This window comes from Pan troglodytes, chromosome 21, assembly GCF_028858775.2.
Source record: "Pan troglodytes isolate AG18354 chromosome 21, NHGRI_mPanTro3-v2.0_pri, whole genome shotgun sequence".
Classification (NCBI taxonomy): Eukaryota; Metazoa; Chordata; class Mammalia; order Primates; family Hominidae; genus Pan; species Pan troglodytes.
In genome coordinates this window covers 44,304,563-44,331,076 of record NC_072419.2, presented here as the reverse complement: position 1 = coordinate 44,331,076, position 26,514 = coordinate 44,304,563, and the positions used below count along the sequence as shown (strand labels likewise).

At 42.4% G+C, this 26,514-nt stretch overlaps 1 protein-coding gene across 7 annotated transcripts in view; it reads right to left on the bottom strand.

The window, feature by feature from the left end:
- Positions 1-1,411: 1,411 nt before the first annotated feature.
- RPRD1B (regulation of nuclear pre-mRNA domain containing 1B) overlaps positions 1,412-26,514 on the bottom strand; it is a 58,855-nt gene continuing 33,752 nt past the window's right edge. Inside the window, exons 7-9 of one of the 7 annotated variants that reach the window (XR_010154015.1) lie at positions 5,779-5,927; positions 4,393-5,681; positions 1,414-4,051 (exon numbers count right to left, since the gene is read on the bottom strand). Coding sequence is in view for 4 of the 7 variants with exons in the window: in NM_001242592.3 (NP_001229521.1) it covers positions 3,902-4,051 (150 nt within the window). In the remaining 3 variants the exon portion in view is untranslated. Of the gene's footprint in view, positions 4,052-4,392; positions 5,682-5,778; positions 5,928-23,294; positions 23,582-25,652; positions 25,769-26,514 lie in introns of those variants that run through there. The other 6 variants (XR_001712007.4, XR_010154016.1, XM_063802479.1 and 3 more) reach the window with 6 other exon arrangements.

The window sequence follows — 26,514 nt, the reverse complement described above, 5'->3', positions numbered from 1 at the left end:
AAAGCTGAGGCTGGCTGTGGTGGCTCATGCCTATAATCCTAGCACTTTGGGAGGTCAAGGCGGGAGGATTGCTTGAGCCCAAGAATTCGAGACAAGCCTAGACAACATAGCGAGACCCTATCTCTAAAAAAAGTCAAGAAAAGAAAAAAATTGGCCAGGCGTGGGTAGATGCCTGTAGTCATAGCTCCTTGAGAGGCTGAGATAGGAGGATAGCTTGAGACGAGGAGATTGAGGCTGCAGTGAGCTAAGGTTGCACCAGCCTGGGCAAGAGTTAGATCCTGTCTCAAAAAGAAAAAAAAAAAAAAAAAAAAGAAAGAAAGAAAAAACTGAGGCCCAGAGAGGAAAATACCTTGCCCAGGAAGGTGACACAGAGAGTTAATGGCTCTAGTCACAAAGGATAAGGATTTTGACAGATTCATGGACTCTTGGGTAGCTCCGTCTTCAGCTCTGAAGACCTCAAAGTCATTTTGTAGCCTGAAGTGCTAATTAAACCAGAAGAATCATGGACTTACTATTTATAGGGAGGAGTGAAGAAATTAGACCATGAAATCTGGGGACACAGAAGGAGATCTTGTCTCTTGAGATTCACATGTAACATCCAACTTTCATATTTTAACAGAACTTGGGTAATGCAGTCTCAATTTTCCTAATACTGGACTTATCTGGGTTGCAGTCTTGATGAACCACACCTACTACAGAGGTTTTTGCACCATAAGACAATCAGATAACCCCACTTCTTCTGGCAGATGCTGCCATTACCCAGTGGACAGCTTTATGATCCTTCCAAACATATCACTTGCTTCAAAAGGACCTAATTCAAAACGATTTTTGTTATTTTGCGAGCTTTAACCAGCAATACACAGTCAATATGCTTTCACTCCATGTACAAGTGAAAAGGACAAAGCAAAGCCATGATTGTTTTTAAGAGACATACCACTTGGGTTCGCAATTATCTCACATTTTTCGTCTTTTTACTGTTCAGCGTGGCTTTCCGTGTACTGCCAAAATCAAATCGCTCTCAGGAGGCCTACTGGTGTGAATAAAGGCGCTAAAATCAAAGAACTTCCAAGTTTTAATCTGTCAGAGATTGGCTGTGAAGTATGGGGGAAGAGTCATTTAATCTCTCTCCATCAGTTCCCACTTCTGTACAATGAGGGTAAAACTATGGCGGCACCTCTCACGGGTACTGTGTGGACTGCCTAATTAAAGCTAATTAAGCCCCTGGAAAGAACCAGAAAATACTACGTAAGTGCTGAGTATTTATGTGCCGCTAACAGACACAAAAACTCCCAAGGGACAAGATTCTGTGCCGACAGCACATTCTCTATTGGTGATTACTAATCACCCACTGCTTACAAAGAAAGGCACTGTTTTCAGTAACAGGGTAGTTTAAAAAAAAAAAATCACACAATGTTGTTCAACAACACCATCTTTATTCAAAAATATATATCTATGAGACATTTCAGAATATACTGCTGCCGCCAACGACAGCCTATACTTCTAAATAGTCCTAAATTAATATACAAATTTAAGCTTTGAAAATATTCTTTAAGAAAAACAAACAAACAAAAACAAGGGAAGATTGAAGACTTTCTGAGGAATATGACCTAAAGGAAAGGTCCTTTGAGGCCTACAGATGCCCTAAGAAAGAAAAAACACAAAAACAAAACCACCCACCCCACCCACCAAGTCACCTCATACATACAAGGAGGAAAGTTCATTTAAATTAAACAAATGAAGTAAGCACACTTTGGGAGGATGTGGACAGCAGAATTAAGATTTAAAAAACGAAAGCATTTCATCAAAACAAAAAACTAACTTCCTCACAGGAAGTCCACTAGTAACAGGTATTAAGAGGCCAACACATTCATTTACATAATTGCTACAGTTTCATTTCTTAACTTTTGCTGTAATAATTATGCACCAATTGCTGGTCAGAGACTCAGTTGGATAAAACAGAGCAGTGGGCTAAATCCATTCTGCTATATTTTCATCTAGTTGATCAGAGCAAATATCTACGATCCTCTTTTGGCTGGATTGTGGCTGCTCAGATCGCACTTCCTTGGTGAAAGCATAGAGTGTCCCAGATGGGCCTGCTCCAAAACACGCTCATCTAGAAAGCAGCACACCACGGGGGGTGGGGGAGAGGTTGGAGAGTGCAGCAGCAGCAAAGATTACAATTTATCTTGCAATTTTAGTGATGTCACCTATGGCCTCTGGAAGAAAAACCTTATAGACTCATTAATTTAACAGTGACAGAACGACAGGCAGTGTCCATAAGCAAACAACACACAGTCTGAATTCAAATCTGAATAACAGCTCAAACACTACTAGGTTCTACACAGAGTTAAACTGAGTATCTGCTACGACTTTTCATTGTTCTCACTTCATGACAAGCAGGAGAGCTTCTGGAAGGGAAGCCCGTTATGCTTTATAAACATAGGTTATGTTTCAATGTGTTTAACATGTAAAATTATATGTAATTTTTGGTGATCCTGGAAATAGCAACACAAATTAATGGAGATTACAAAGCCCCCTCCACTGAATTCCTTTTTATATAGTTTGGGTTTCAGCCTCTGGTCTATAACTCCTATTACACTACTGGGGCAAATCGCTTTCTGCCCTTTCCAATGTCAAAAATAAGCCTGCCAAATTAGAATGATTTACAATTGGCAGGCTGAACCTTTACTATAAGCAAGATAAAAATTGTCTCTAACTACATTATATAGTCATAATGTCAGCTGACATGATAATAGAATTAAAACCCCCAATTAATATCCCCAACTCCCCACTTCCCCTGCCCGAGACGAGCTATTCAATAACATCTGACGCAAGTACTCCCCGTCGTGTGGGGACAAGGACCTGTGCAGTGGCGTGACATGACAGACGGACCTGCTCAGCATCCTATTTGCAGTGATGTTCGAGTTTAGCCACCGTACTGTGGACATGCACCCAGACAGCAGATTAAACGTTAGTGTGTACCCTACTCCCAGAAGAAAGGGTCCAAGAAACACCCCCACAGATCCCAAATGCAGCACACCTGTGTGTGGGGCCTTCATCTTTTGGAGCCCACCAATGCCTGCCATCCCTAACAACTGCCTTCGCACCCACCAGGGATCAAGGCATTCTGTTTTTCGGAACGTGCTCCGACAGTGGAGAAGTGCAGCATGGGAAGGTTGTATCTAGGAACTTCAAGCAAATAAATTACTTTTAATTCATGCTTGTGATCCCTGTTATTCTGTCTCTGAACTGTGCCTTTATGCTCCAGATTAGCTTTGAATCTTATTGCTAGATTCTCCAATCTGTTTACAAAATAAATGCACCTAATCTTCGTGCATCACTAGGAGAAGCAATGGAAAGGGAGGATCAGAGATTTGGCAAACTCTTTATGGCAACGCTACGACAGCTGTGCCTACAACCTTTTGGGGCAGATGCAGCTGGGAAAGCCAACGTCTCCAGGACAAGTGCCTTAGTGGAAGCCCACACCGAACTTGAACAAGCCCAGCTCAGAAAGGAGAAGCTGCTTTCATGATAAAATGCTGTCATGAGGGACAAGATTCTTTTGAAAGCTTCCAGAAGTACACATGATTTTCATAACTTCTTAGGTATAAGGAGACAGTTAAGAATGGAAAACCAACAGGGGGGCATGAAAATATGAAGTGGGAGAAAAAGTCTGTAGTCTTTGCAAATATGAATATAAACCAAATTCCAGTCGCCACTGTTCTGAACTGTGCTCAAGATGAGAGGCTGAAGAGAAGAATCAGAGTCTGAGGTTCTTTCTTGAGGCTGGGGGGCTGGGCGGAAGAAGGGATAGAACCAGGGGCTAGAAGGTTATTTCCAACCATGACTTGCCCTCTTCTTTCTGCTGGTACAAACAGAAATCTGGGACATGACACCCATCCTAGTCAGTTGAAAACAGGTCCCCAGCAGAGGGCAGGGGGGCTAAGCCCCCTGTGACGTTGGGCAGCAGTGAGAGGTCTGGCAAGCTCTGAATATGGGATTTCAGTTCCTTGCGGACCTGGGTTACTCGTGCAAGCTTCTGTTTGTATTCCTAAGGAGATAAAGAGAAGACAATACCGTTAAGTCTGTGCGTGCCGAGGGCATGGGTGCTGCTGGAGCCGGGCAGCTACTCTCGTCCTCGTGTTCTTCCTTGTCCCCACCAGCCTGCCCACCCTGTTCAGCTATATCGCAAAGCTAGGGCTTCAAATGCTCAAAAGGCAAAACTTTCTATCAAAAAAGGAACGCAGAGTGCCATATTGGCAACAGTGAATTAAATGGTATTCAATTTAGGGCTTGAGATTTGGAAGTAGAAAGAAGTAACACTTGGTATTTGCATTCTCTTTTTGTTGGTTCTCAAAAGTTTCAAAATGCTTTATAAAATAAAACAGACACCTGAGCGTCACAATTTCTTTGCGGACTCCACCTAGATATGGCAAGAAAAAAAACACTGAAGTTATACTTCCTATGTTAAAGCTTGGAGATTAACCCAAATTTATCATGTTTTGCAAACAAGCACTATAGAAGCTCAAAATACCCCACTGCTACTCCCTGTGACCAGGGCCTCCTCATTCCATGACTGAGTCACTGCAGTAAGTCCCTGGTTAGGCCTCCTGACCCCTAGGGCTCCTAAAATGCCACCAGACTTCTCTCCCAAAAGCCCAGCTTGCATGAAACCACTCCCTTGAGAAAGTGAGGCACGGCACCCCACTAGCTCCATGATCTGGTCCTTCAGAGCAGAGTTCAAGGTCTTGCAAAATCAGCCCCTGCCAAGGTGTGTTTCTCACAACCTCCTAACCCTCTTTGTCTGTGTGGACCATTTTTTCAGGATTCCCCACAAGCCTGGAGGGGGTCTCTCTCTTCTCCTAGCCCTAGCAAAGCCTGGCCTCCACTCCTCTGCTCCTTGGACTATCTGGACTCCACCTCTCTAGGAAAATCCTTGCTCTGCATCCAGGAGACGACTCCCCATCTCCTCCTGCTCCAGAGCTCTCCCTCACACAGGGTGTGTACCTGAGCCCCTAGCAAGCTGCTCTATGCTCTCTCCATACATGTGAGACTTCTATGTTCCTCTAGAATATGAATCCCCTAATGATAGGAATGGGGCATATTTTTTTTCTTTCCTCAGCTCCCGGAAAAAGGTACTCTTGATAAATCTGCCAAGATATATAGAAAACAACCCTAGGCCATGTGAAGTCTGGGGCTGTTGGCCCCCCTGGGGCTTAGTTTTTGTCCTCTCAGTGTCTCTGCAAGGGTAAGTAGGTCCCTGAGGCTGGGCCCCTGCTGACTTAGAAAGCCCTTCCTGCAGGAATGTTAACAAGAAGCCCTGGGCTGAGATGCAGAGACCTAGGCTTGGTCCTGGTTCTGCCTCTAACCTGCTGTGTGACCGTGGATGTGTTCCCTTCTTTCATATCTGAAAGTGAGGGAACTGGACCATAACACTTCTTTTCAAGTTCTAAATTCCTTGATACCAGATCCCTGATGCACACCTGAAGAGGCAGAAAGTAGAAGCTAAAGAATGTCTGGGAAGAATAATGAGGCAGGAAAAAGGTCAAATGGAGAATACTTAGTTCAAGTTGTAAAGACAAAAGTCCAAGCAAGGAGTGAGAGGAGGGAACCAGGCATATCCTCTCCCCATTACTGCAGGCAATCAGTCTCCTACCCGCAATGAGAGCTCCTCACGCAGTCTACAAAGGAAGAGAAAAGGGTAGAGAGTGAGCTCTCCTAGCAGCCCATTTCTTTTCTTTGTAAACTTACCACAACTAAAATTAAACAATGACTTACGTAAATGATTAGCAATGACTCCCACATTTAACTAGTAAGCTCCTGGAGGCCAGGACCAGACCCATCTGCTTCCCCCAGCATCCACCAGGCTCCGCAGTGTCCAGCAAACAGTAGGCACCCAGCACATGTGCCGAATGAATGAGCCATATCTAAAACATAACATCAGGTAAAAGCATACCACATGAAGTAGCTCCTGAGACTCAGACTTTGGTTAACAGTCACCTTTCACGTTCCTGAAGTTGAAAACTATTTTCAAATTTGAGGATCTGAACCCCCTTTCTCCCACAAGTACTTTTCTTCTTTGGCTGTTTATACTTCAAGGGAAATTAACATAAAGGATGAAGGCAACTAATTCACTATTTCTGGACATGGATTCATCTAATAAACTTCTCCTGAATGGAAGGTATAAAAAGGGTAAAATAGCAAAACAACTACAGAACACGGACTTCCTGCCCCCTGCCTGAATTCTCTGATCAAAGCTGACAAATCAAAGCCACCTCGACTCAGAACCAACCACTCTTGGCAACTAGGGAGCCCTTCAGTTGAAGGAGTCCCTCAAGAACAATTTGAAAACCACCAAGTCTCTAGAAGCTGAGGCTGGGATCAGAATCCAAGACTCCTTACTCTTGGGTTATCATCAGACCAACCTGGCAAGTTCATTGAAGTTAAAATGGAAGGCACTTTGCTCTAATTAGACACCACCTTAAGTTCAACTAACTCTCTCCTAGGCAATTTCTTAAAAATCCCAGTTGTGGCCAGGCGCAGTGGCTCATGCCTATAATCCCAGCACTTTGGGAGGCCGAGGCAGGCAGATCACCTGAGGTCAGGAGTTCAAGACCAGCCTGGGCAACATGGTGAAACTCCATCTCTACTAAGAAATACAAAAGTTAGCTGGGCAGGGTGGTGGGTGCCTGTTAATCCCAGCTACTCAGGAGGCTGAGGCAGGAGAATTGCTTGAACCCGGCGGGGCAGAGGTTGCAGTGAGCTGAGATTGTGCCACTGCACTCCAGCCTGGGCAACAGAGTGAAATTCCGTGTCAAAAAAATAAACAAAAAAACAAAAAAACCCCCAAAAACCAAACAACAGTTGTTTCTGTTTGGAAGGGGGTATAGGGTGGGGTACGGGGGATTCCATCATGCTTAGGCTATTATATTCTGGACATTACCGAAGAAACTCATTTAACTAAAAAGAAATGTGTTCCACTCTTCAGGCCACTCTGGAAGTGGACGGATCCTGCCCAGAGCTCTTGATGCCACTGGGTGACTCTTCTCGCAGGGACGCCTATTGTAAGAGCAGGCGTCAGAGGAAGGAATCACTAGAGAAAGAAAGAGGGAGAGTGAGACTGTCACCGAAAAGGATTAATAAACATCAAGGCTGGCCTGGGCATGGTGGCTCATGCCTTTAATCCCAATGCTTTCAGAGGCTGAGGCAGACGGACTGCTTGAGGCCAGGAGTTCGAGACCAGCCTGGGAAATAGAGTGAGACCCTGTCTCCACAAAAAAATGAAAAACACAAAACACTGAGGCTGGTAAAAAGAAAAGATCTGTAGGCTAAGAGGTTTAAATGTATTGGCAAGGATAACTAGGTATATACTCTGAATAACCAAATACAGGTAGCAATTGCCTTTAAAACTGTTAAAACATGTACCTGCTTAACTGGGACAGTCAAATGACCCAGATTAATTTCCTGAAGAGAGGCAAGCAGGCTCAAATTCATGGCAAGCTCTGATTAGGTTAAACTGAAGCTATAGTAATTTTTATAGTCCACTAAATAGACTCAAGTAGTAACTACTGTGATTTCCCACTCCCCATCCCTGCTTTTAAAAACAGATTCAGGCTTTCCAAACAAAGTCATCTGTAAACCTTGCCATGGACCAACAGAAGAAATTAACAGTGACTCCAGGCTAGACAAGGTGGTTCATGCCTGTAATCCCAACACTTTGGGAGGCTGAGGCACATGGATCACTTGTGCCTGAACATGGCAAAACCCCATCTCTACAAAAAATGCAAAATTAGCCAAGCGTGGTGGCACATGCCTATAGTTCCAGCTACTCAGGAGGCTGAGGTGGGAAGATTGCTTGAGCCCAGGAGGCGGAGACTGCAGTGAGCCAAGATCACACCACTGCACTCCAGCCTGGGTGAGAGTGAGACCCTGTCTCAAAAAAAAAAAAAAAAAAAAAAGACTGACTCCAAACAAAACTCCCCCAAATACAACTCCAGCCTTCACCTGCCTCCAAATTCTCTGGTTCTTAAGCTCTCTCAATTGGGTCTTGCAGACCCTCACTAGCTGACTTTCCAGGTTATTCTCTTTGGGTCTGGAGAGATGAAGGAGAAAGGTCTCAGGAAAATCCAAGAATCTCGTGTCTCAACTTACCAGCCTGTCTTCTCACACAAGTGTAGTTCACGAGCTCTGTTGCCACAGGGCTCCTCAGCTACTCCTGCTCTCAGAAGAAATCCGGGCCTCTTTTCCATATCCCATAAAAACCAACTCCAACGTGATGAGACCCACTCAGATTCTTCCACCTTGTCTAAGTGTGCTGCATCCCATAATCTCTTTAGTACACCAAGTACCACTCAGGTAGAAAAATGATGTGCCCAGGTGGTCACATGCTTCTTGTTTCAGATACTTTGCTCAGGACTATACTTTAGTCCTGTATGTAACACAGGACTAAACCTTTCATCCAACACCCACGCTCCCCTGCCTAGAACTGGAATTCAAGAGCTCCAGTCCTGTGCCATTTACAGCTGCAGGACGAGCCTGCTGCAGCGTTCTTGCCCATCAGTCTCCTCTCCCCACCAGCGCACTCTTCTCAACCACAGCGCACAAGGCTCTCTCCAGCACTCTCATCTTCAGAGGGTGCCTTTCCTCCACGACCAATCTTATGCAAGAGAAGACATGGCAAGCCCAGGCAGTCTGGTTGCTATTCCTCTCCAGTGCACGCATTATTTATACTGAGAAGTGGGGGGCTGAGGTGGGCCTTCCATTCAGCAGCAAGTACCTACTGCGGCAACCCTGCCCTAGCCCAGAAGAGCCGTGGGGGGCCCCGAATAGGGAAGAATCATATCTGACTTGCTGCAGCAAATCTGTGTCAGGATCCTCAAGAAGGGGAGGTGGAGGAGGTGGCAGGCACCTTCGAGAAACTGCCTGCGTTTATTTGACTGCCAAGAAATGTTTACAATGTAGAGGGTAAGGCCCAATGTGTAGTTCTGAGATAAAGCCTAGGATTTATGTTCCTGGCAAAGCTTTGGAATCTTGCCTCACAGACTCTCTAAACTTACAGGAGAAAATGTGTCTATAACATTTCCCTGCTTCCTGTGGATCCAGCTGACACCGTGAACTCCACCCATCACGGAGCACCCAGACAATTTGCTGAAGAGAGCAGGGCTTACACATTCTTTGCCTTTTTTGGTTAGAGAAGTAAGCCAGACCTGACACACTGCAGATGAGCTCTGGGATAAGTGGGCTAGAAATGACAGGGGCTGGCATTGCAATGACCTTTCCACAGGAATTTCATTTTCAAAACAAACAAAACTATAAGCGTTTCCTCTAGCAACACATGTAAGAAACAATTATCAAAATGTAAACATTTATTAAACCTATTTTCTTTCTTGCTAAGTAGAGGACTCCTGGAAATCTCCATCATCTTGCCCTGTTGTGCTACAGGACATATGGTAAATCAAAATCACCCACTGCTCGGCTACCCCCAATTAAGAGTCATAAAGGGTTATCGTGCATGAAGCAGTTTACGAAGGCCCCTGTTTTAAAGGTGACCTGCCACACTGAATTTAAGTCAAAGGACTGCTTCATAGTATGGAGGTTGAGAGAGCCAAGCCCAAAGGGGAAGCTGACCCACACCCCACCAATATTTAACACACCCGCCAAGCCCCCTCATCCTGCCAGGAGGCCTACCCCTTGCTACTAAGGCCACAGGACCTACACTTGAGAAGCACAGCCTCTTAAACCACAATTTCATTCACTCATTATGTTTTTGGAAAATACAATATATGAATATTTGGATTGAAAATAAGAGTGCCATTTTAAAATCTTCTTCAAAGATCCCATGTGGGAAAAAAAAACCATCACTGACCTGCACCTCTCCCCCAGCCAGCTCCACGCTCCCATATGACCTAGTGGCAGCTGCGACATTTCGAAATGATACATTCTGGGGTGTCACAGCACGGCGGGAGCTGCTGAGTAAGACACTGGGTAAGATACAAAGAAGAGAAGAAATTGTGGCTCCAATCCCAATACTCGGGGCCTCTCAGCTCCACTATCAAAACCCATAATAAAGGTACACACAAAGTATTTCCCAAAAGGAAAAACGACAAAATGCCTATAACTGGAGGAATGTTCTTGGAGCAGTTCGGCCATCCACAGGAAACGCCAAATGGGAGCGAGCTTCTTAAACCTGAAATTGTACCACAAAGCATTTTCAGGGCATTGCTTTCCCCACAGAGGTTCCTCTACACAAAAGGTGATAAGGGAGTTTCTACTGGCACAACAAAACCCCTGATCTCACAGGGACATGCGGAAGCAAGGGGAGAATGAAAAGTCAGTGTCTATACTAACTAAAAAAAACTAAAAAAGGAAAATACACTTTAGGACTGGACAATTTTCAAGCCTTAATATAATCATAAAGCTAAATATTTTCAATTTAACAGATGTTCATAAAATGCTTTAAAAAGATACAGATTAATAAATGGACCTGGATCCTTCAAAAATCCTTACATTTATGGAACGGGGTCCCTCACTACATAAAACCAGTAAAACCAAAATACTAAAGTATAAGACAAACTATTTAGTTTTTTTTTTTAAAGTAAACCATCAAAAATGTATGCTTTGCACAAGTTAACAAAGACCCCACAAACTAGCTTCTTTAAGGACTATTTTAATGGAAAGCCAGGTTATTGATTTTTGTGCAAACAAACATCAAAGGTACAGACAAAGGTTTCTCATTTTAAGCCAAATACTGGTAGAGTCAAGCATTCCTGGAGGACAGCTGAGAAACAAAGGGTAGAAAGGAAAAAGACAAACTAACAGACAAATTTTTGTGTGTGTGCTTGTGTATTTGGTTGTATCATGTAAAATTCTTTTAAGCAATGTTTATTGTAGTTTTTAGTGCTGGCAGATCTGCCCAGGGTAAGACAGTCTGTAGGTTACTTACTACACTGGAATACAGCTCTCTCTATAATAAAAAAAAATTTCAATTCCTTTCCATTAGCAAACAAACAATAAGGTTATGTTTCTTAGCACCTCCAAATGACTGGGAGTATATCATATCTTTTCTACTGGAGGGAGATGGCTGTGGCAGAAGTCAGAAAATACAAGTTCAGGCTGGGCGTGGTGGCTCACGCCTGTAATCCCAGCACTTTGGGAGGCCAAGGCAGGCGGATCACGAGGTCAGGAGACCGAGACCATCCTGGCTAACACAGTGAAACCCCGTCTCTATTAAAAATACAAAAAATTAGCCAGGCATGGTAGCAGGTGCCTTGTAGTCCCAGCTGCTCGGGAGGCTGAGGCAGGAGAATGGTGTGAATCTGGGAGGCGGGGCTTGCACTGAGCCGAGATGGCGCCACTGCACTCCAGCCTGGGGGACGGAGCAAGACTCCGTCTCAAAAACAAAAACAAAAACAAAACAACAACAAAAAAAGAAAATACAAGTTCAACCTCTATGCACACAAACTAGAAAACCTAGAAGACATGGATAAATTCCTAGAAACACGGAATCTCCCAAGATTGAACCAGGAAGGAATTGAAACCCTGGACGGACCTATTAACGAGTTCCAAAATTGAATCAGTAATTTAAAAACCTACCAACCAAAAAAAGCCCTGGACCAGATGGATTCAGAGCCAAAATCTACCAGACACATAAAGAAGAGCTGGTACCAATCCTACTACTGAAAATATTCCCAAAAAAATCAAGAAGGAGGGAGTCCTCCCTAACTCATTCTATGAAGCCAGCATCATTCTGATACCAAAACCTGGCAGACACAATGAAGAAAGAAAACTTCAGGCCAATATCCGTGATGAACACAGATGTAAAAATAAATGAAATACTAGCACACCAAATCCAGCAGCACATCAAAAAGCTAATCCACCATGATCAAGTAGGCTTTATTCGTTGAATCAAGGTTGGTTCAGCATATGCAAAACAACAAATGTGATCCATCACATAAACAGAACTAAAAACAAAAACTTCATCATCATTTCAAATTTCAACAGATGCAGAAAAGGCTTTCGATACAATTCAACATCCCTTCATGTTAAGAGTCCTCAACAAACTAGGCATCGAAGGAACATACCTCAAAATAATAAGAGCCATCTATGACAAACCCACAGCAAACATCATACTCAACAGGCAAAAGTTGGAAGCATTTCCCTTGAGAGCCAGAATAAGACAAGGATGCCCACTCTTGCCACTCCCGTTCAACACAGTACTGGAAGTCCTAGCCAGAGCAATCAAGCAAGAGAAAGAAATAAAAGGCATCCAAATAGGAAGAGAGGAAGTCAAACTATCTCTCGTTGCAGGCTATATGATTCCATAACTAGAAAACCCCATAATGTCTACCCAAAGGCTCCTAGTTCTGATAACTTCAGCAAAGCTTCAGGACACAAAATCAATATACAAAAATCAGTAGCATTTCTATAGGCCAATAATGTCCAAGCTGACAGCCCAATCAAGAACACAATTTCATTCACAAAAGTCACAAAAAGAATAAAATACAGCTAATCAGGGAGGTGAAAAATCTCGACAACAAGAATTACAAAACACTGCTCAAAGAAGTCAGAGACAACATAAACAAATGGAAAAACTTCTATGCTTATGGATAGGAAAAATCAATATTGTTAAAATGGCCATACTACCCAAAGCAATGTACAGATTCAATGCTATTCCTATCAAACTACCAAAGACATTCTTCACAGAATTAGGAAAGACTATTTTTGCATGCACAGCATCTACTAACAAAAACAAAACACAGAGAAAACAATATTCTAAAATTGATTCTGAGCCAATAAAAAGCCCAAATAGCCAAAGCAATCCTAAGCAAAAAGAACAAAGCCCAGGGCATCACATTACCCAACTTCAAACTATACTATAAGGCTACAGTAACTAAAACAGCATGGAAATGGTACAAAAACAGATACAAAGACCAATGGAACACGGTAGAGAACTCAGAAATAAAGCTGTACACTGGCCGGGCACAGCGGCTCATGCCTATAATCCCAGCACTTTGGGAGGCTGAGGCAGGTGGAGCACCTGAGGTAAGGAGTTCGAGACCAGGCTGGCCAACATGGGGAAACCCTATCTCTACTAAAAATACAAAATAAGCCAGGCGTGGTGACGCATGCCTATAATCCCAGCTACCCGGGAGGCTGAGGCAGGAGAACTGCTCAAATCTGGGAGGCGGAGGTTGCAGCGAGCCGAGATCGCACCACTGCACTCCAGCCTGGGAGACAAAGAGAGACTCAAGACTCAAAAAAATAAATAAATAAATAAATAAATAAAATAAAATAAATAAATAAATAAATAAAGCTGTACACCTACAAGAATCTGATCTTTGACGAAGCTGATGATAACAAGCAATGGGGAAAGAATTCCCTATTCAATAAATGCTGGGATAGCTGGCTATCCATATGCAGAAGATTAAAACTGGACCCATTCCTTTTACCATATATAAAAACCAACTCAAAGTGGATCAAGACTTAATGTAAAACCTCCAACTACAAAGACCCTAGGAGAAAACCTAGGAAATACCATGCCGGACACCGGCCCTGGCAAAGACTCCAAAAGTAACTGCAACAAAAACAAACTGAAAAGTAAAATCTAATTAAACTAAAGAGCTTCTACACAGCAAAAGAAACTATCAACAGAGCAAAAAGACAACTTACAGAATGGGAGAAAATATTTGCAAACTATGCCACCATCAAAGGCCTAATCTATGAGGAACTTAAGTCAATAAGCAAGTAACAAAAAACCCCATTAAAAATAGGTAAAGGACACAAACTGACACTTTTCAAAAGAAGACATACATGCAGCCAACAAGCATATTTAAAAGCTCAGTATCACTAATCATTAGAGAAATGCAAATCAAAACCACAATGAGATACCATCTCGTACCAATCAGAATGGCTATTAAAGAGTTAAGAAATAACAGATGCTGGGGAGGTTGTGGGGAAAAAGGAACACTTATAAAGGGCTAGTGAGAATGTAAATTAGTTCAGCTACTGTGGAAAGCAGTCTGGAGATTTCTCAAAGAACTTAAAACAGAACAACCATTCAACCCAGCAATCCCAATACTGGGTATATAACCAAAGGAATATAAATTATTCTACCATAAAGACACATGCATGCCTAAGTTCATCACAGCACTATTCACAATAGCAAAGACATGGAATCAACCTAGATGCCCATCCACAGTAGACTGGATAAAGAAAATGAGTACATATATACCATGGAATACTATGCAGCCATAAAAAAGAATGAGATCACGTCCTCTGCAGCAACATGGATGAGGCAAACCAAATACCGCATGTTCTCACTTATAAGTTGGGAGCTAAACATTGAGAACACATGAACTCAAAGAAGGGAAAAATAAGACACCCGGGACTACTTGAGGGTGGAGGATGGGAGGAGGGTGAGGACTCAAAAACTACCTATCAGGTACAATGCCAATTACCTGGATGACAAAATTATCTGTACGCCAAATACCTGTGACACACAATGTACCCATGTTAACAAACCTGAACCCCCTGAATAAAATAAATAAAAGTTGGAAAGAAAAAAAAAAAGAAAATCCAAGTTCCTATCCTACACTTCCATGTGCCTAGGATATAACATGTGACAAACTCACTGGGCTCCTATATATGAGATGGGAATGAAAACAACGCCTATGGCATGGGGGAAGCTTGGGTGAGAACAGGCCCTTGCTAAACTGTTCCATTTGAATCAACAGATCTGATGGAGAAAGAATACTCACCCCTCCCATATTCTATTATTTTATGAGCAATACTTAATCTTCCTGATTTATAATACGTCAAGAAAAGACATGCAGAGTTGAAGAAAAAGAATTATTAATGGGATACAAGATCCTTTCTCCCAGGAACCATTTGATTATATCCTTAAAATTTAGCACATTTACTAGAAGCTGCCTTGAGAAAAGGAAAGGATCTTTGACCGAGGGCACCTCTTTTTCCTTAAAGGTCTACCTGTAATATTGGAAAACAAAAAAAATCACAGAATTTTTAAACTTGGTGGTATCACAGTCCAGTCAGTCCATCAAGCTATAGGCTTAGTGAGAAGTCCATCGAGCAACATCCTCAGACTGGAAAGAGTCCCCATCAAAGGCAGACACCGACCTTGTCTAGAGATGAACCAAGTGACATCGGTACTTGCCACTCTGAGATCAGGACAGTGGGCCAAGTATCAGGAGTGGGTTGGACATGCCTGAGTGACAATACAGACAGAACTTTATGGTCTGGTAATAATCCACAAACAGATTGACAACCTATGTGGTGCTCTGAAGGAAAAAGCTAGGGAGCTAAGACAGTGTATGGGGCTGGGGGGTTGAGGTGGGGTCTGAGGAAAGACTGCCCTGAGAAAATACTGTTTGACATGAGATACAAATGGTGAACACAGGAATTAACTAGGTAAGTATAACTGATGGAAAGTAAACAAGGGGAAGTGTGTCCTGGGCAGAGAGTGGGAACAGCATATGTAAAGCCTGAGATCAAAGAAGGCCAAGTGCAGACAAAATGCCATGGGACACAACAAGAGATGTGGCTGAGGAAGTCAGCAGGGGCCAAGTCATAGGGCACAGGAGGGGGCCAGGCCAGCAGCTGGGCCCATAGTCTTTTTTTTTTTTTTTTTTTTTTTTTTGAGACAGCCTGCACTCTGTCGCCCAGGCTGAAGTGCAGTGGCACGATCATGGCTCATTGCAGCCTTCGCCTCCTGGGCTCAAGTGATCCTCCTGCCTCAGTTTCCCCAGTAGCTGGGCATGAACCACCATGCCCAGCTAATTTTTTAATTTTTGATAGAGACGGGGTTTTGCCATGTAGCTCAGGATGGTCTCAAACTCTTGGACTCAAGTGATCCGCCTGCCTCAGCCTCCCAAAGTGCTGGGATTACAGGTGTGAACCACCACACCTGGCCACTGGGCCCATATTCCAAGAACTAGGAATAATGAGAAGCTACTTAAATGTTTAAACAGGGGAATGACATGTTCAGAGCTGCATTCTGAACACATCATAGGGCTGCCATGTGAAGAATGGATTATAGGGCCTAAGAGCAGATGTAGATGATCAGTCATGAGGCTACTGCAAGGATCCAGGGGGGACAGATGATGACAGAGTGGACTAAGGTGATGGAAGTGGAGACAAAGACGCAGAGAAGGGAGGCAGATTCACGAAAAATTGAGAGGGAGCAAAAACCACACTGGCGTAGCACCTACTCAGCTATGGAAGATGGTGGTGGGAGGTCAACCTGGCAGAGGCATAGCAGAGGAACTGAAGGAGAGGCTGTGACAAGGAGGCCAAAGCAACAGATTTGGGAGCTGAAAAAAATCAGGAGAAACACTGGATGAGGCCTAGTGTCTGATTTTGATGGATGGCACTGCCACTCTCCAAGCCAAGGAAAGAGAAGGAAAGGAGAGGTGAGAAGGAAGGAGACAGTCTGTCGCAGCCATACTGTCTGAGGTGTCTGTGGAAATGAGATACATGAGTCTGAAGTACAAGGAAGAGGTCTGACCTAGAGATCTAGAGGTAGGCCATCAACATCCAGTTGGTAACTGAAGCCAGCCTAAGTATAAAGCACTCAAGGAAAAGGTCCAGGCCTGATGCAGTGGCTCATGTCTGTAATCCCAGCACTTTGGGAGGCTGAGGCGGGTGGATCTCCTGAGGTCATGAGTTCAAGACTCGCCTGGTCAACATGGTGAAACCCCGTCTCTTCTAAAAATACAAAAATTAGCTGGGCGTGGTGGTGGGTGCCTGTAATCCCAACTACTCAGGAGGCTGAGGCAGAAGAATTGCTTGAAGTCAGGAGGTGGGAGGTTGCAGTGAGTCCAGATCGCGCCACTGCACTACAGCCTGGGCAACAGCGAGACTCCATCTCAAAAAAAAAAAGGTCCAGAATGAGAAAAGGCTAAAGGAATGGCAACATTTACAATAAAGGCATGGAGAAAAGCTTATTGAAGGATGAAAAAGCAGAAGAACCAGCAGAGGGTGGTACACAGAAACCAGAAATGCAAACACATTGTAATACAGTAATATTAAATGCTGCAGACAGGGTCAAAAAGAGAAAGGGAGCCAAGAGGCAGAGACTAAGAAGTACCTTTTGGGTTTTGAGATTAGACCACTGGGGGCAGGGGTGGGGGGAAGGGGGGAAATTCTGAAGACAGCCACTTGGGTGGAATGTAGACATGCATGCCAAGCTGCAACAGGCTGAGAAGCAGAGGCAGCAAGGGAAGTGGATATGGTGGCAGTTATAAAGGGAGGGTGGTGCAGAGGGTATGCTCATGTGAATGTGATGATTTCTTTTAAACACTGGAGAGACAAAGCATGCTACATGCTGAGGACCTTCAGCTAGTTTACTGGAGACTTCTCATGTGGGCAGGAAAATAAATTGGCCCTAAAGGTCCCATGTGACGAGGGAAGGCGGAAGCTAACAACTTCAGATTAGTTAAGGTGTTGGAATCTGTTGTCCCAGGAAGGTAAATTGTTACTTTATCAATGAAAAGCCACATCAAAGATAAAACGCTGGGAGGACCACTGGCTTCAATGGAAAAAGCCAAAAAGAACCTGGAATATGCGAAGCAGATCATCATCACTGCACCACAATTGGGGTAAATGGTATCTTAAAGGGAACAATTCCTACTGAGTCTATGCCCCACAGAACAGACACACTGTGAGCAAAAGGAAAGGACTGGGAAAAGGACATCATGAGTAAAAGTGGGATTTGTCCATTCATAATTACTGTCCAAACCCCAATAATTCTCAGAAAGGCTGCTGGTAAATTTTTGTTGAGTTGAAGTTTGCGAAGTTATTGTGCTTGAAATTCTCAAAGTAGCTACTGGCAGAATTAGGCAAAGAGAGCTAATCATACTTCTTCCTACAGATGTTTAAAGATAAAGGACCTCAATAAGGAAAAAAACAAATAAGGAGGCTTGCACAGCCATCATGACAGCTGGCTAGTACCATCCTCTTCACATAAAGCATGCCATATCTTTGGGGTTCATGGCTTTCATCTGCAAAGGTTTCACTTGACTCCTGATTATAACCAGAATACTTTGCCCTGATCTCAGAAAATGACTCTTTCTGATCTATTTCAAGTCTAACATTTTAGAGACAGAAAAACAAAGTCAGAGATTAACTTCCAAGATTGCAAAGTATGCCACAATCCAATTTTAACTTTCTTCAGAATCCCAATTTTAAGTGGGAGTAGAAGGCCCACCTTAACAGTAGTAGGAACATTCATAAAGACTAAAATAGAACCTTGCTCAAAATAACTTGCACCCACTAGGTCAAATAGGCAGCTCAAATTTCTGCAATCTGAACCTTGCTCTCAAAATTATGCTCACTCAAGTCAATGTTATAGTAGAAGTATGTGCTATTTTCACACAGCTGTCTCAAATGTAAACAAGATCATTTAAAAGCCAGAAGAGAGCTCCATTAGTCTAATTAAACTATTCTGTGTTTACTCCTTCATAAAACAAAAGACTAATCCTTAACTTGTATAGAGGTTTATACAAAATAAGCTCAATGAAGTCCTAGACTGGTTAAGATGCTTTGGAAAAGACAAGAACTCCTACAGCAGGAACGCATTCTGGTGGCAGAGACCGTGAAATGTATATGACCTTCAGTATACTTAAAAGACAAGCAGACATCTGCACATATACACAGAACCACTTCTAGAAATCTACAGGAAGAAAATAATCCAAATACTGAAACTTAGCCTAAAGCTAAGAGACAGAGACAGAAACATACAAGTGCTCAATACAAATAATCACTGACTATCCAACCACAGGTATTCAAGCAATCATTTACAATGTTTATAAAGTTTTTATTTACAAGGAAAAATAATCATGTTAAGAAAAAAGCATGACAGAAAATTATCTGCAAGTTATCATTCAGTTTAATTTTAAACTAAGAGGAAAAGGAAATACGCAAAAATTAAAAATAGTTATCTCTGGGTAATGAGACTAATTTTATTCTTTATACTTATTTGCTAAGTTTCCTCTGATGTATTACTTTTACAATCAAAAAAAGAAAACAAAAACAAAAACAAAAACCCTGAGTACTAGTTGAATCAGAGTGAATGTTCTGGCAGGCAGGAGTAATAAGAGGCCCAGGTGCTGTTTTAACTTCATATTATATGCATTCCATAAATATGAAAAATTAGTGCTACATATACCAGCTGAAACTCAGTGGCACTGTTCCATCAAGCAGGGGTTACACTGCCCACAGAAGTTGGGCTACAAATATGAAAATGGTACTATGGCTAAAGGCATGAATTCTTGCTGGGAAAGCCTTAAAACCGTGTCACTTTTTCAATGTAAAGTCTCAAAGTCTCAAATGTTGGCAAATCATGTTCTTAAGTCACTAAGTATGTGAAGTACATTATAATGTGGCATTATTTTCCTGGAGTGAAAAATAAGTATCATAGGTTTCACATTGTAATAAAGAAACACACACACACCCAACAGATAAAAGCTCCAGCTGTAAACTGGGCCTAAGCAGTAGGGTCAGTAGACTAAAATGAATAAAAGAAATCCAAGGAACTCCAAATCACTCACAGAAGCCCACACATCAACTCAATAAAACTCCTCACATATTGGAGGGAAACTGGCGGAAAAAAAGAAAAGAAAAGAAAAGTAAAAAGAAAGAAAACTCCCACATCAAAGTAGGGGATGGAAAGGCAAGGGAGAGCAGTGAGCACACTACGGCCTGCTTCGTGGGAAGGGACTGAGTGCAAGGCCCCGTAATTACTTGGCAACAGAATGACCTGTTTCAACAACTATTCTAACAACCTGGGTGCTGACAGAGCTGCCAGCCTAGGGAGGACAGACCTGAATACTACAGAAGGGCAGTGAGTTTAGAGGACTGAGAGGAGGGGACCAGCACTAGGCAGGGCCTCTCAGCTCCCAGGAGAACACAGTGGATGATCACTGTAGTTAGGAGTCAGAAGATCCAGGTACTGGTCCTCACTGGCTTCCTCTGTGACCCTGAAGTGTTCACATAAACCCAAGGGCTCTTACCTAAAATGACAATTAGATCACTGGCTCCCATCTGTCCTTACCATAATAGGACACTGAGATACTGGCTTTGATCATCATAGGAAAGACGAATTTACTCCAAAGTTGACAAAAAAGGAGCTCTCTATCTCCCCCTACTGCCTGGCCTAATATTGAAACAAAAGCTTCTAACCATCTGCACCCTGCAGGGAGGTGCTGCCAAAAACAACAATCTGCCATCATTTTGGTTTAGCACCCCTTCAACTGTAGCCAAAGAATTTCTCAAGTTGTTATAACCACAATCAAACAGAAATATGAAGAGTCATAAGGCAATGTTGGATTCTGAACCATTTCCCCCTTCCCAGCTGTGTTGCCTGAAGTCAGAGGCTCTACTCCTGAGTAGTCATTACAGCCAAGGGGGAGGTGCCAAGCGAGGAGAAACACCAGCAGCTTTAAGCTCATGAGCCAATTTCTCCCCTCCTATCAGAGCAAGAGCATGAGCATGGGTACAGCGAGGCAGGTACTTAGAACCTTGGTGGCAGAGTAGGTTCTTTCACACTTAGAATGCTTTCATGCAATCATTTTATGACCCCACATAAAATGTCATTTCTCTACAACAAGATTCTTGGGAATTGTTTAAATGATTAAACTTTGGCTACTATTCTGTGTAAGATGTCTTCCTGCTGTTGATGTTGCAGAATCAAAATTCTGAAATCAAAACAAAAGTACAAATCTGATGAAGTTACCAGATGTCTGCCTTGGACTCTATGCTGGTCTGCAGCTACCTCTCTCTCTAGGTTTCTTCACCAATTCAGAAGTCTGATTATATGATCTCTAAGGTTCTGTCCAGCTCAATAATCCTGCTAATCACTTTACTTAGATATCCAGGCCTCTATGTGTCACTTTACTTTGTAAAGCTGCTGTTGTGACTGTGCCCTGCTGACTCTGTTGAGTCCATACACAAAATACTCATATCTTCTAGAGGTGGGGGTTAACATTATTGAAAGGTGATACCACTGCCTTCCATCTGTGGTCCCAAAACCTAGACAGGGCCTTTATAATATCAAATGCATCAGTAAATGACACTCTCCTAGAGTGCTTTTTAAAATTCTGCAGCAGAAATTGAAGACTTAAATAAATGTGAAGACATCCTCTGTTCATGAGCTGAAACACTTAAGATTGCTAAAATGGCAATACTCCCCACAGTGACCCGCAGACTCAATGCATTCCCTAGTAAAACTTCATTTACCTTTTTTGCAGAAATGGAAAAGGTGATTGTTAAATTCATAGGGAATTGCAAGCGATCCTAAATAGTCAAAACAATACTGAAAAAGAACTCTGAGGACTCATACTTACTGATTTTAAAACTTACTACAAAACTACAGTGATGGAGATAGTGTGGTATGAGCATAGGATAGACATATACATTAATGGAATAGAATTGAGAATCCAGAAATAAACCAATACATCTGTGGCCAATTGATTTTTGACAAGGGTGCTGGGCATTCAGGTGGAGGAAAAGAGTAGTCTCTTCAACAAATGGTGCTGGGACAAATGGATATCTACAGGCAAAAGAATGAAGTTGGTCCCCCCCTACATCATACCACATACAAAAACTAACTCAAAACAGATTAAGAACGTAAATTTAAGACATAAAATTATAAAACTCCTAGAAGAAAACACAGAAAAAAATTGTCATGACCTGGGATTGGCAACAGATTATTACATGTGACACCAAAAGCATGAGCAACAACAACAAAAATAAATGAATTGGAACTCATAAAAATAAAAAACTTTTGCACATCAAAGGATATTACCTAGAAAGTGAAAAGACAACTTATAGGAGAAAATAGTTGCAAATCATTTATGTGATAAAGGTATATTATCCACAATATATAAAGAACTTTTACAACTCAAAAAAAGCAAATAACCCAATTTGAAAATGGGCAAAGGAATTGAACACACATTTCTCCAAAGATACATAAACAGCCGACAAGCATACTGAAAGATGATCAGTATCGTTAGTAATTAGCAAAATGCAAATCAAAATCACAATGAGATAAACCTGCACATGAAGGTTGTCGAAAATAAAGAGACAATAACAAATGTTGATGAGGATGTGGAGAAACTGGAACTCATGCACATTGCTAGTGGGGATGTAAAATGATGTAGCTGCTGTGGAAAGCAGTCTGATGGTTCCTCAAAATGTTAAACATAGAATTACCATATGACCCAGCAATTCCACTCCTAGATTTATACATAACCAAGAGAAATGAAAAGATATGGCCACACAAAAACCTCCACATGACAGTTTATAGCAACACTATTCGTAAGAGCCAAAAGGTGGAAACAACTCAAATGTCCATAGACAGGTTATAAACTGTGTCACATCCATATAACAGATTAGTGTTCTACCATAAAAGAGATGAAGTACTGATATATGCTACAACATGGGATGAATCTTAAAAACATCATGCTAAGTGAAAGAAGCCAGACACAATTATGTTTTGGAACTTGATACAATACTGTGAACGTACTAAATGCCACCAAAATGTGTGCACTTTGAAGTGCATGGTTAATTTATGTTATATGAATTTCACCTCAACTAAAACAATAAATCTGCAGCTTGGAACAAATTTCTCAAGAGCTCTTCCCTGTGTGGCATATCATCTTTGTGTGTGTGCACCATGTGGCATGTGGGTCAACACAGGACTATCTCCTTTCAGTTCTAGATCACTGACAGTCAGACACCATGATCTGAATAAAATTCACAGTTAAGGCCAGGCATGGAGGCGCATGCCTGCAATTCCAACACTTTGGGAGGCCAAGGCAGGTGGATCACCTGAGATCAGGAGTTCGAGACCAGCCTGCCCAACATGGCAAAACCCCATCTCTATTAAAAATACAAAAATTAGCTGGGTGTGGTGGCATGCGCCTGTAGTCCCAGCTACTCGGGAGGCTGAGGCACGAGAATCGCTTGAACCCAGGAGGCAGTGAACTCAGATTGCTCTACTGCACTCTAGCCCTGGGCAACAGAGCAAGAGTCTGTCTCAAAAAAAAAATCACAGTTAAGACGGTAAAACTGCAGGTTCCTGACCTTTTTTCTTTCCTTAATACTTGTACAAATAGGTTTCTTTCTCACACACACACACTCTTCCACATGCACTGATCATGCTAACAGAACATGTCTGTATCATGCTTTATTCACGCTGACAAGACAGGAACCCTATCCAACCCACTCACGCTATGTCTTATGAGCTTTGAGCAGACAACTGGGAGTAATGCAGTCACCTCTGTCAACCACAAACAAAGCTTCTCTTTGCTCTGGAAGTGAAGCTGGAAGGCTTTTCTGGTATCTTTGGCCTTTGCCTTTCTGAATGGGCTTTCTTCTATACCCTCCGCATTCTCTAACCTCCTCTTTGGGCTGCCATTTGTGCTTCCTTCCACGTGCCTTCTCCATTTCTAGGTTTTCTCATGTTCATGACAAAAACATTACCCATAGATTTTCAGCAGCATTCCTTCCACCCTTGCCTGGTGTTTAAGGGCCAACATCATAGGCCAAAGTCAATCATGACACCCTGAAGCAAAAGTCAAAAACAAACAAACGAACAAAAAAAGATGATTATCTCAGAATAAAGCATAATTCTACTTAAAGGAAAAAAGAAAAGTAGTACAAAGGAGAAAACCTACAGAAACTTCTAAAAATGGTTACCTTTCCGTACTAACATATTCTTTACAACCAATCATTAAATCAGATTTGTTAAGCCACTTTTAATGCAATCTTAAAAAAAACCCTTTTCTCTATAGAAAAAGATTACATCAAGTGATGGATTTCAGTCACAGAACAAGTATTTATTGAGGAACAAATATGTTCCTGGCACTGTGAGAGCACTCAAAGAGTATACAGTCTAGCAAACTTTGGGAGACCTGCTGAAGGCATTACAGTTTCAGAAACTGTCCATGATTTGATAACTCTCACATTTTTAATAAGCATCTGATCAAATTATTATTAGCATCTTCATTTTTTTCTTGGTCTATTTCAAGGTAGACACAAGTGAGAATATTTTCCTTACTGACAACCTTTCTTGAATTCTACCTTAACCCCTTGTTTGCTGCTATTTCCCCCTGACTAGAGCATAAGCCCTTTGAGGGGAGAAGTGCATCATACCCATCTTTGTACATCTGGCTGGCACAGGCTTTGCTGACTCCCTGAATGAATACGTAGCTTCTTAAAGAGCACAGACCTTAATCTCCCACTGGTGGTCTGCAGCACCTCCTTCCCACATCTGCCTTTGTCTTTCTTCAGATACCTGTCTGGTCCAGTCTAACTGCTCCCCATTTATAAACACGCTTCTCTTCTTCAACTGCTAGTTCCTTTTACAAAAAGGTTTTATTGCCTGACAGGAAGTTTGGACTTACCTTAAACCACAATCAGAACCGCCAAATGCCTCCTTAATCTACATTATGTACGATCAAGTGGTTTGGTTTTATGTTCACTTGTGTTTTTTATACCAGAATATGATTTCCTTGAGGGAAGAAACACAATCTCCTACTTTGAGCCGTAATTCCCTCTCCTACATCCTAGGCTCTGAATCATCACACGCCCTATCCTGACATGCAGGAGCCACCGACATAAAATTCCCAAGTGAAAGAGAAAAAGATGCTTATTACATACAGCAAGATACAAAGTTAAAAAGGAAAGCACAAAAAACCTAAGTATATTAGAGCTTTGGGATGAAAACAGACTCGCAAGCAAATAACTACTTCTCCAAAGAGTTCTGAGAATTTCATCTATGTATATGCTGAAGGCAATGAAAGGATTAAAAAATAAAATATTTAATTAGCATTCTGATTTGGAAGTTTTAAAACGGACTGGCTGTGTTACAAAAATGAATGTTAAAAAAGTGGGTAAACTTTATGTACTGCCCCATCACACAGAGAGACTTTTGGACAATCTGAAGGAATTCACAGTATTCACGCATCTTTCAAGGGGCATACATTTATCAAGTTGGGCCACCACCATGGGGATGTGATGGGACAGGACCAGTCTATTACAGAATGTGAGAGAAAAATCTTAGGTTCAGGAGAGCAGACTGCCTAAACTTTTAGCAAGCGTGGATAAAGAAAAGAACTAAAACCATCTCTCAAATCTTATATTGTGAAGCGGCCAGATCACTTGACATCAGGAGTTCAAGACCAGCCTGGCCAATATGGTGAAACTCTGTCTCTGCTAAAAACAAAAAAAATTAGCCAGGCGTGGTAGTACATGCCTATAATCTATAATCCCAGCTACTCAGGAGGCTGAGACGGGGGATTGGTTGAGCCTGGGAGGTGGAGGCTGCAGTGAGCTGAGATCACGTCACTGCACTCCAACCTGAGTGACAGAGCGAGACTCCATCTCAGAAAAGAACCTTATATTGTATCTAGTCATTTGCTTTCTTTAATGCAGCAAATCGGCTCTATTTTTTACAATAAATGGTTCTGCTCATGTGCCTCGGAGACATGGTTTGAGATAAGAACCTTCAGTTCAGACTCTGTACGTTGGTTCCCGTGGTGGGGCCTTTCTGTTCCGCTTCTTCAGCAATGGAATGCCAGCCCCATTCCACTGAATGAACCGGGCAGAGCAATGCAGACTGGAAAGTTACAGAACGCATCCAAAGCTCTAATCTGTTTCTCCACCTTAATGGCCTCTCGTGGCGTCCAGCAAACCACTAGTTCTACAAAAACCAGAATGATTCCCCAACAATACACAGAGCAGAGTGCAACTGTGGGGAGGGAAAACAGAACAAAGAGTTAACCAGCTCTACCAACCCAATCTCCTCAAAGACTCTGTCCTCTATGGTTGCTTGCCACGTTCTACCCAACAACAGCTGCTCATGATAATCAATGTCTGACAGATCAGAGAAAGCCCTTAATGTGTCACCAAGGGGCAGTTCAACAGATGGCATGGTGACTTACAACCAGAATCATTAATTACACTCTCTTATTAGTCCCGGGGCACAGTGCTGAAAACGCTTCCTCAGTGAAAGATGAGCATTTCAGATAAATGACCGTCTGGTACTGCCTGTAAAACTCCCTTTAGGATCTCTGGTCAGTGCCGATGTCTAAATCTAAGCTGTAGGATTTTTACAGCCCTTTCCCATCTTCCACATTCAAGCAAGCTACGAATGTGAAGTTCCTGCTACCACTACGCAACACAGTTCCCAGAATCACTGCAGGTAAGGATACGGTAAAAAGTGCCTGCCACTCATTTCCCCTCAAGTCAGGTGACCATGCTGAAAGGCAAATACAATGATCTCAGCCTCAGAGCTAGCTCAATGTTCCCTCCTTCTGTGCCAGAGCACGTTTCCTGAGCATGGAGGTGACATGGCTCTCCTTGTCCCTTGTCTACTCTGAGTGGGATTTAAGAAGTATTTCTTGAAATACAACATGACTGGCTCTCTAACTCAGAAGTGTCCTCCTTCACAAAACCACTGGCTGCAACTCTTTTCCCTATCTCTTAAAAAAAGAA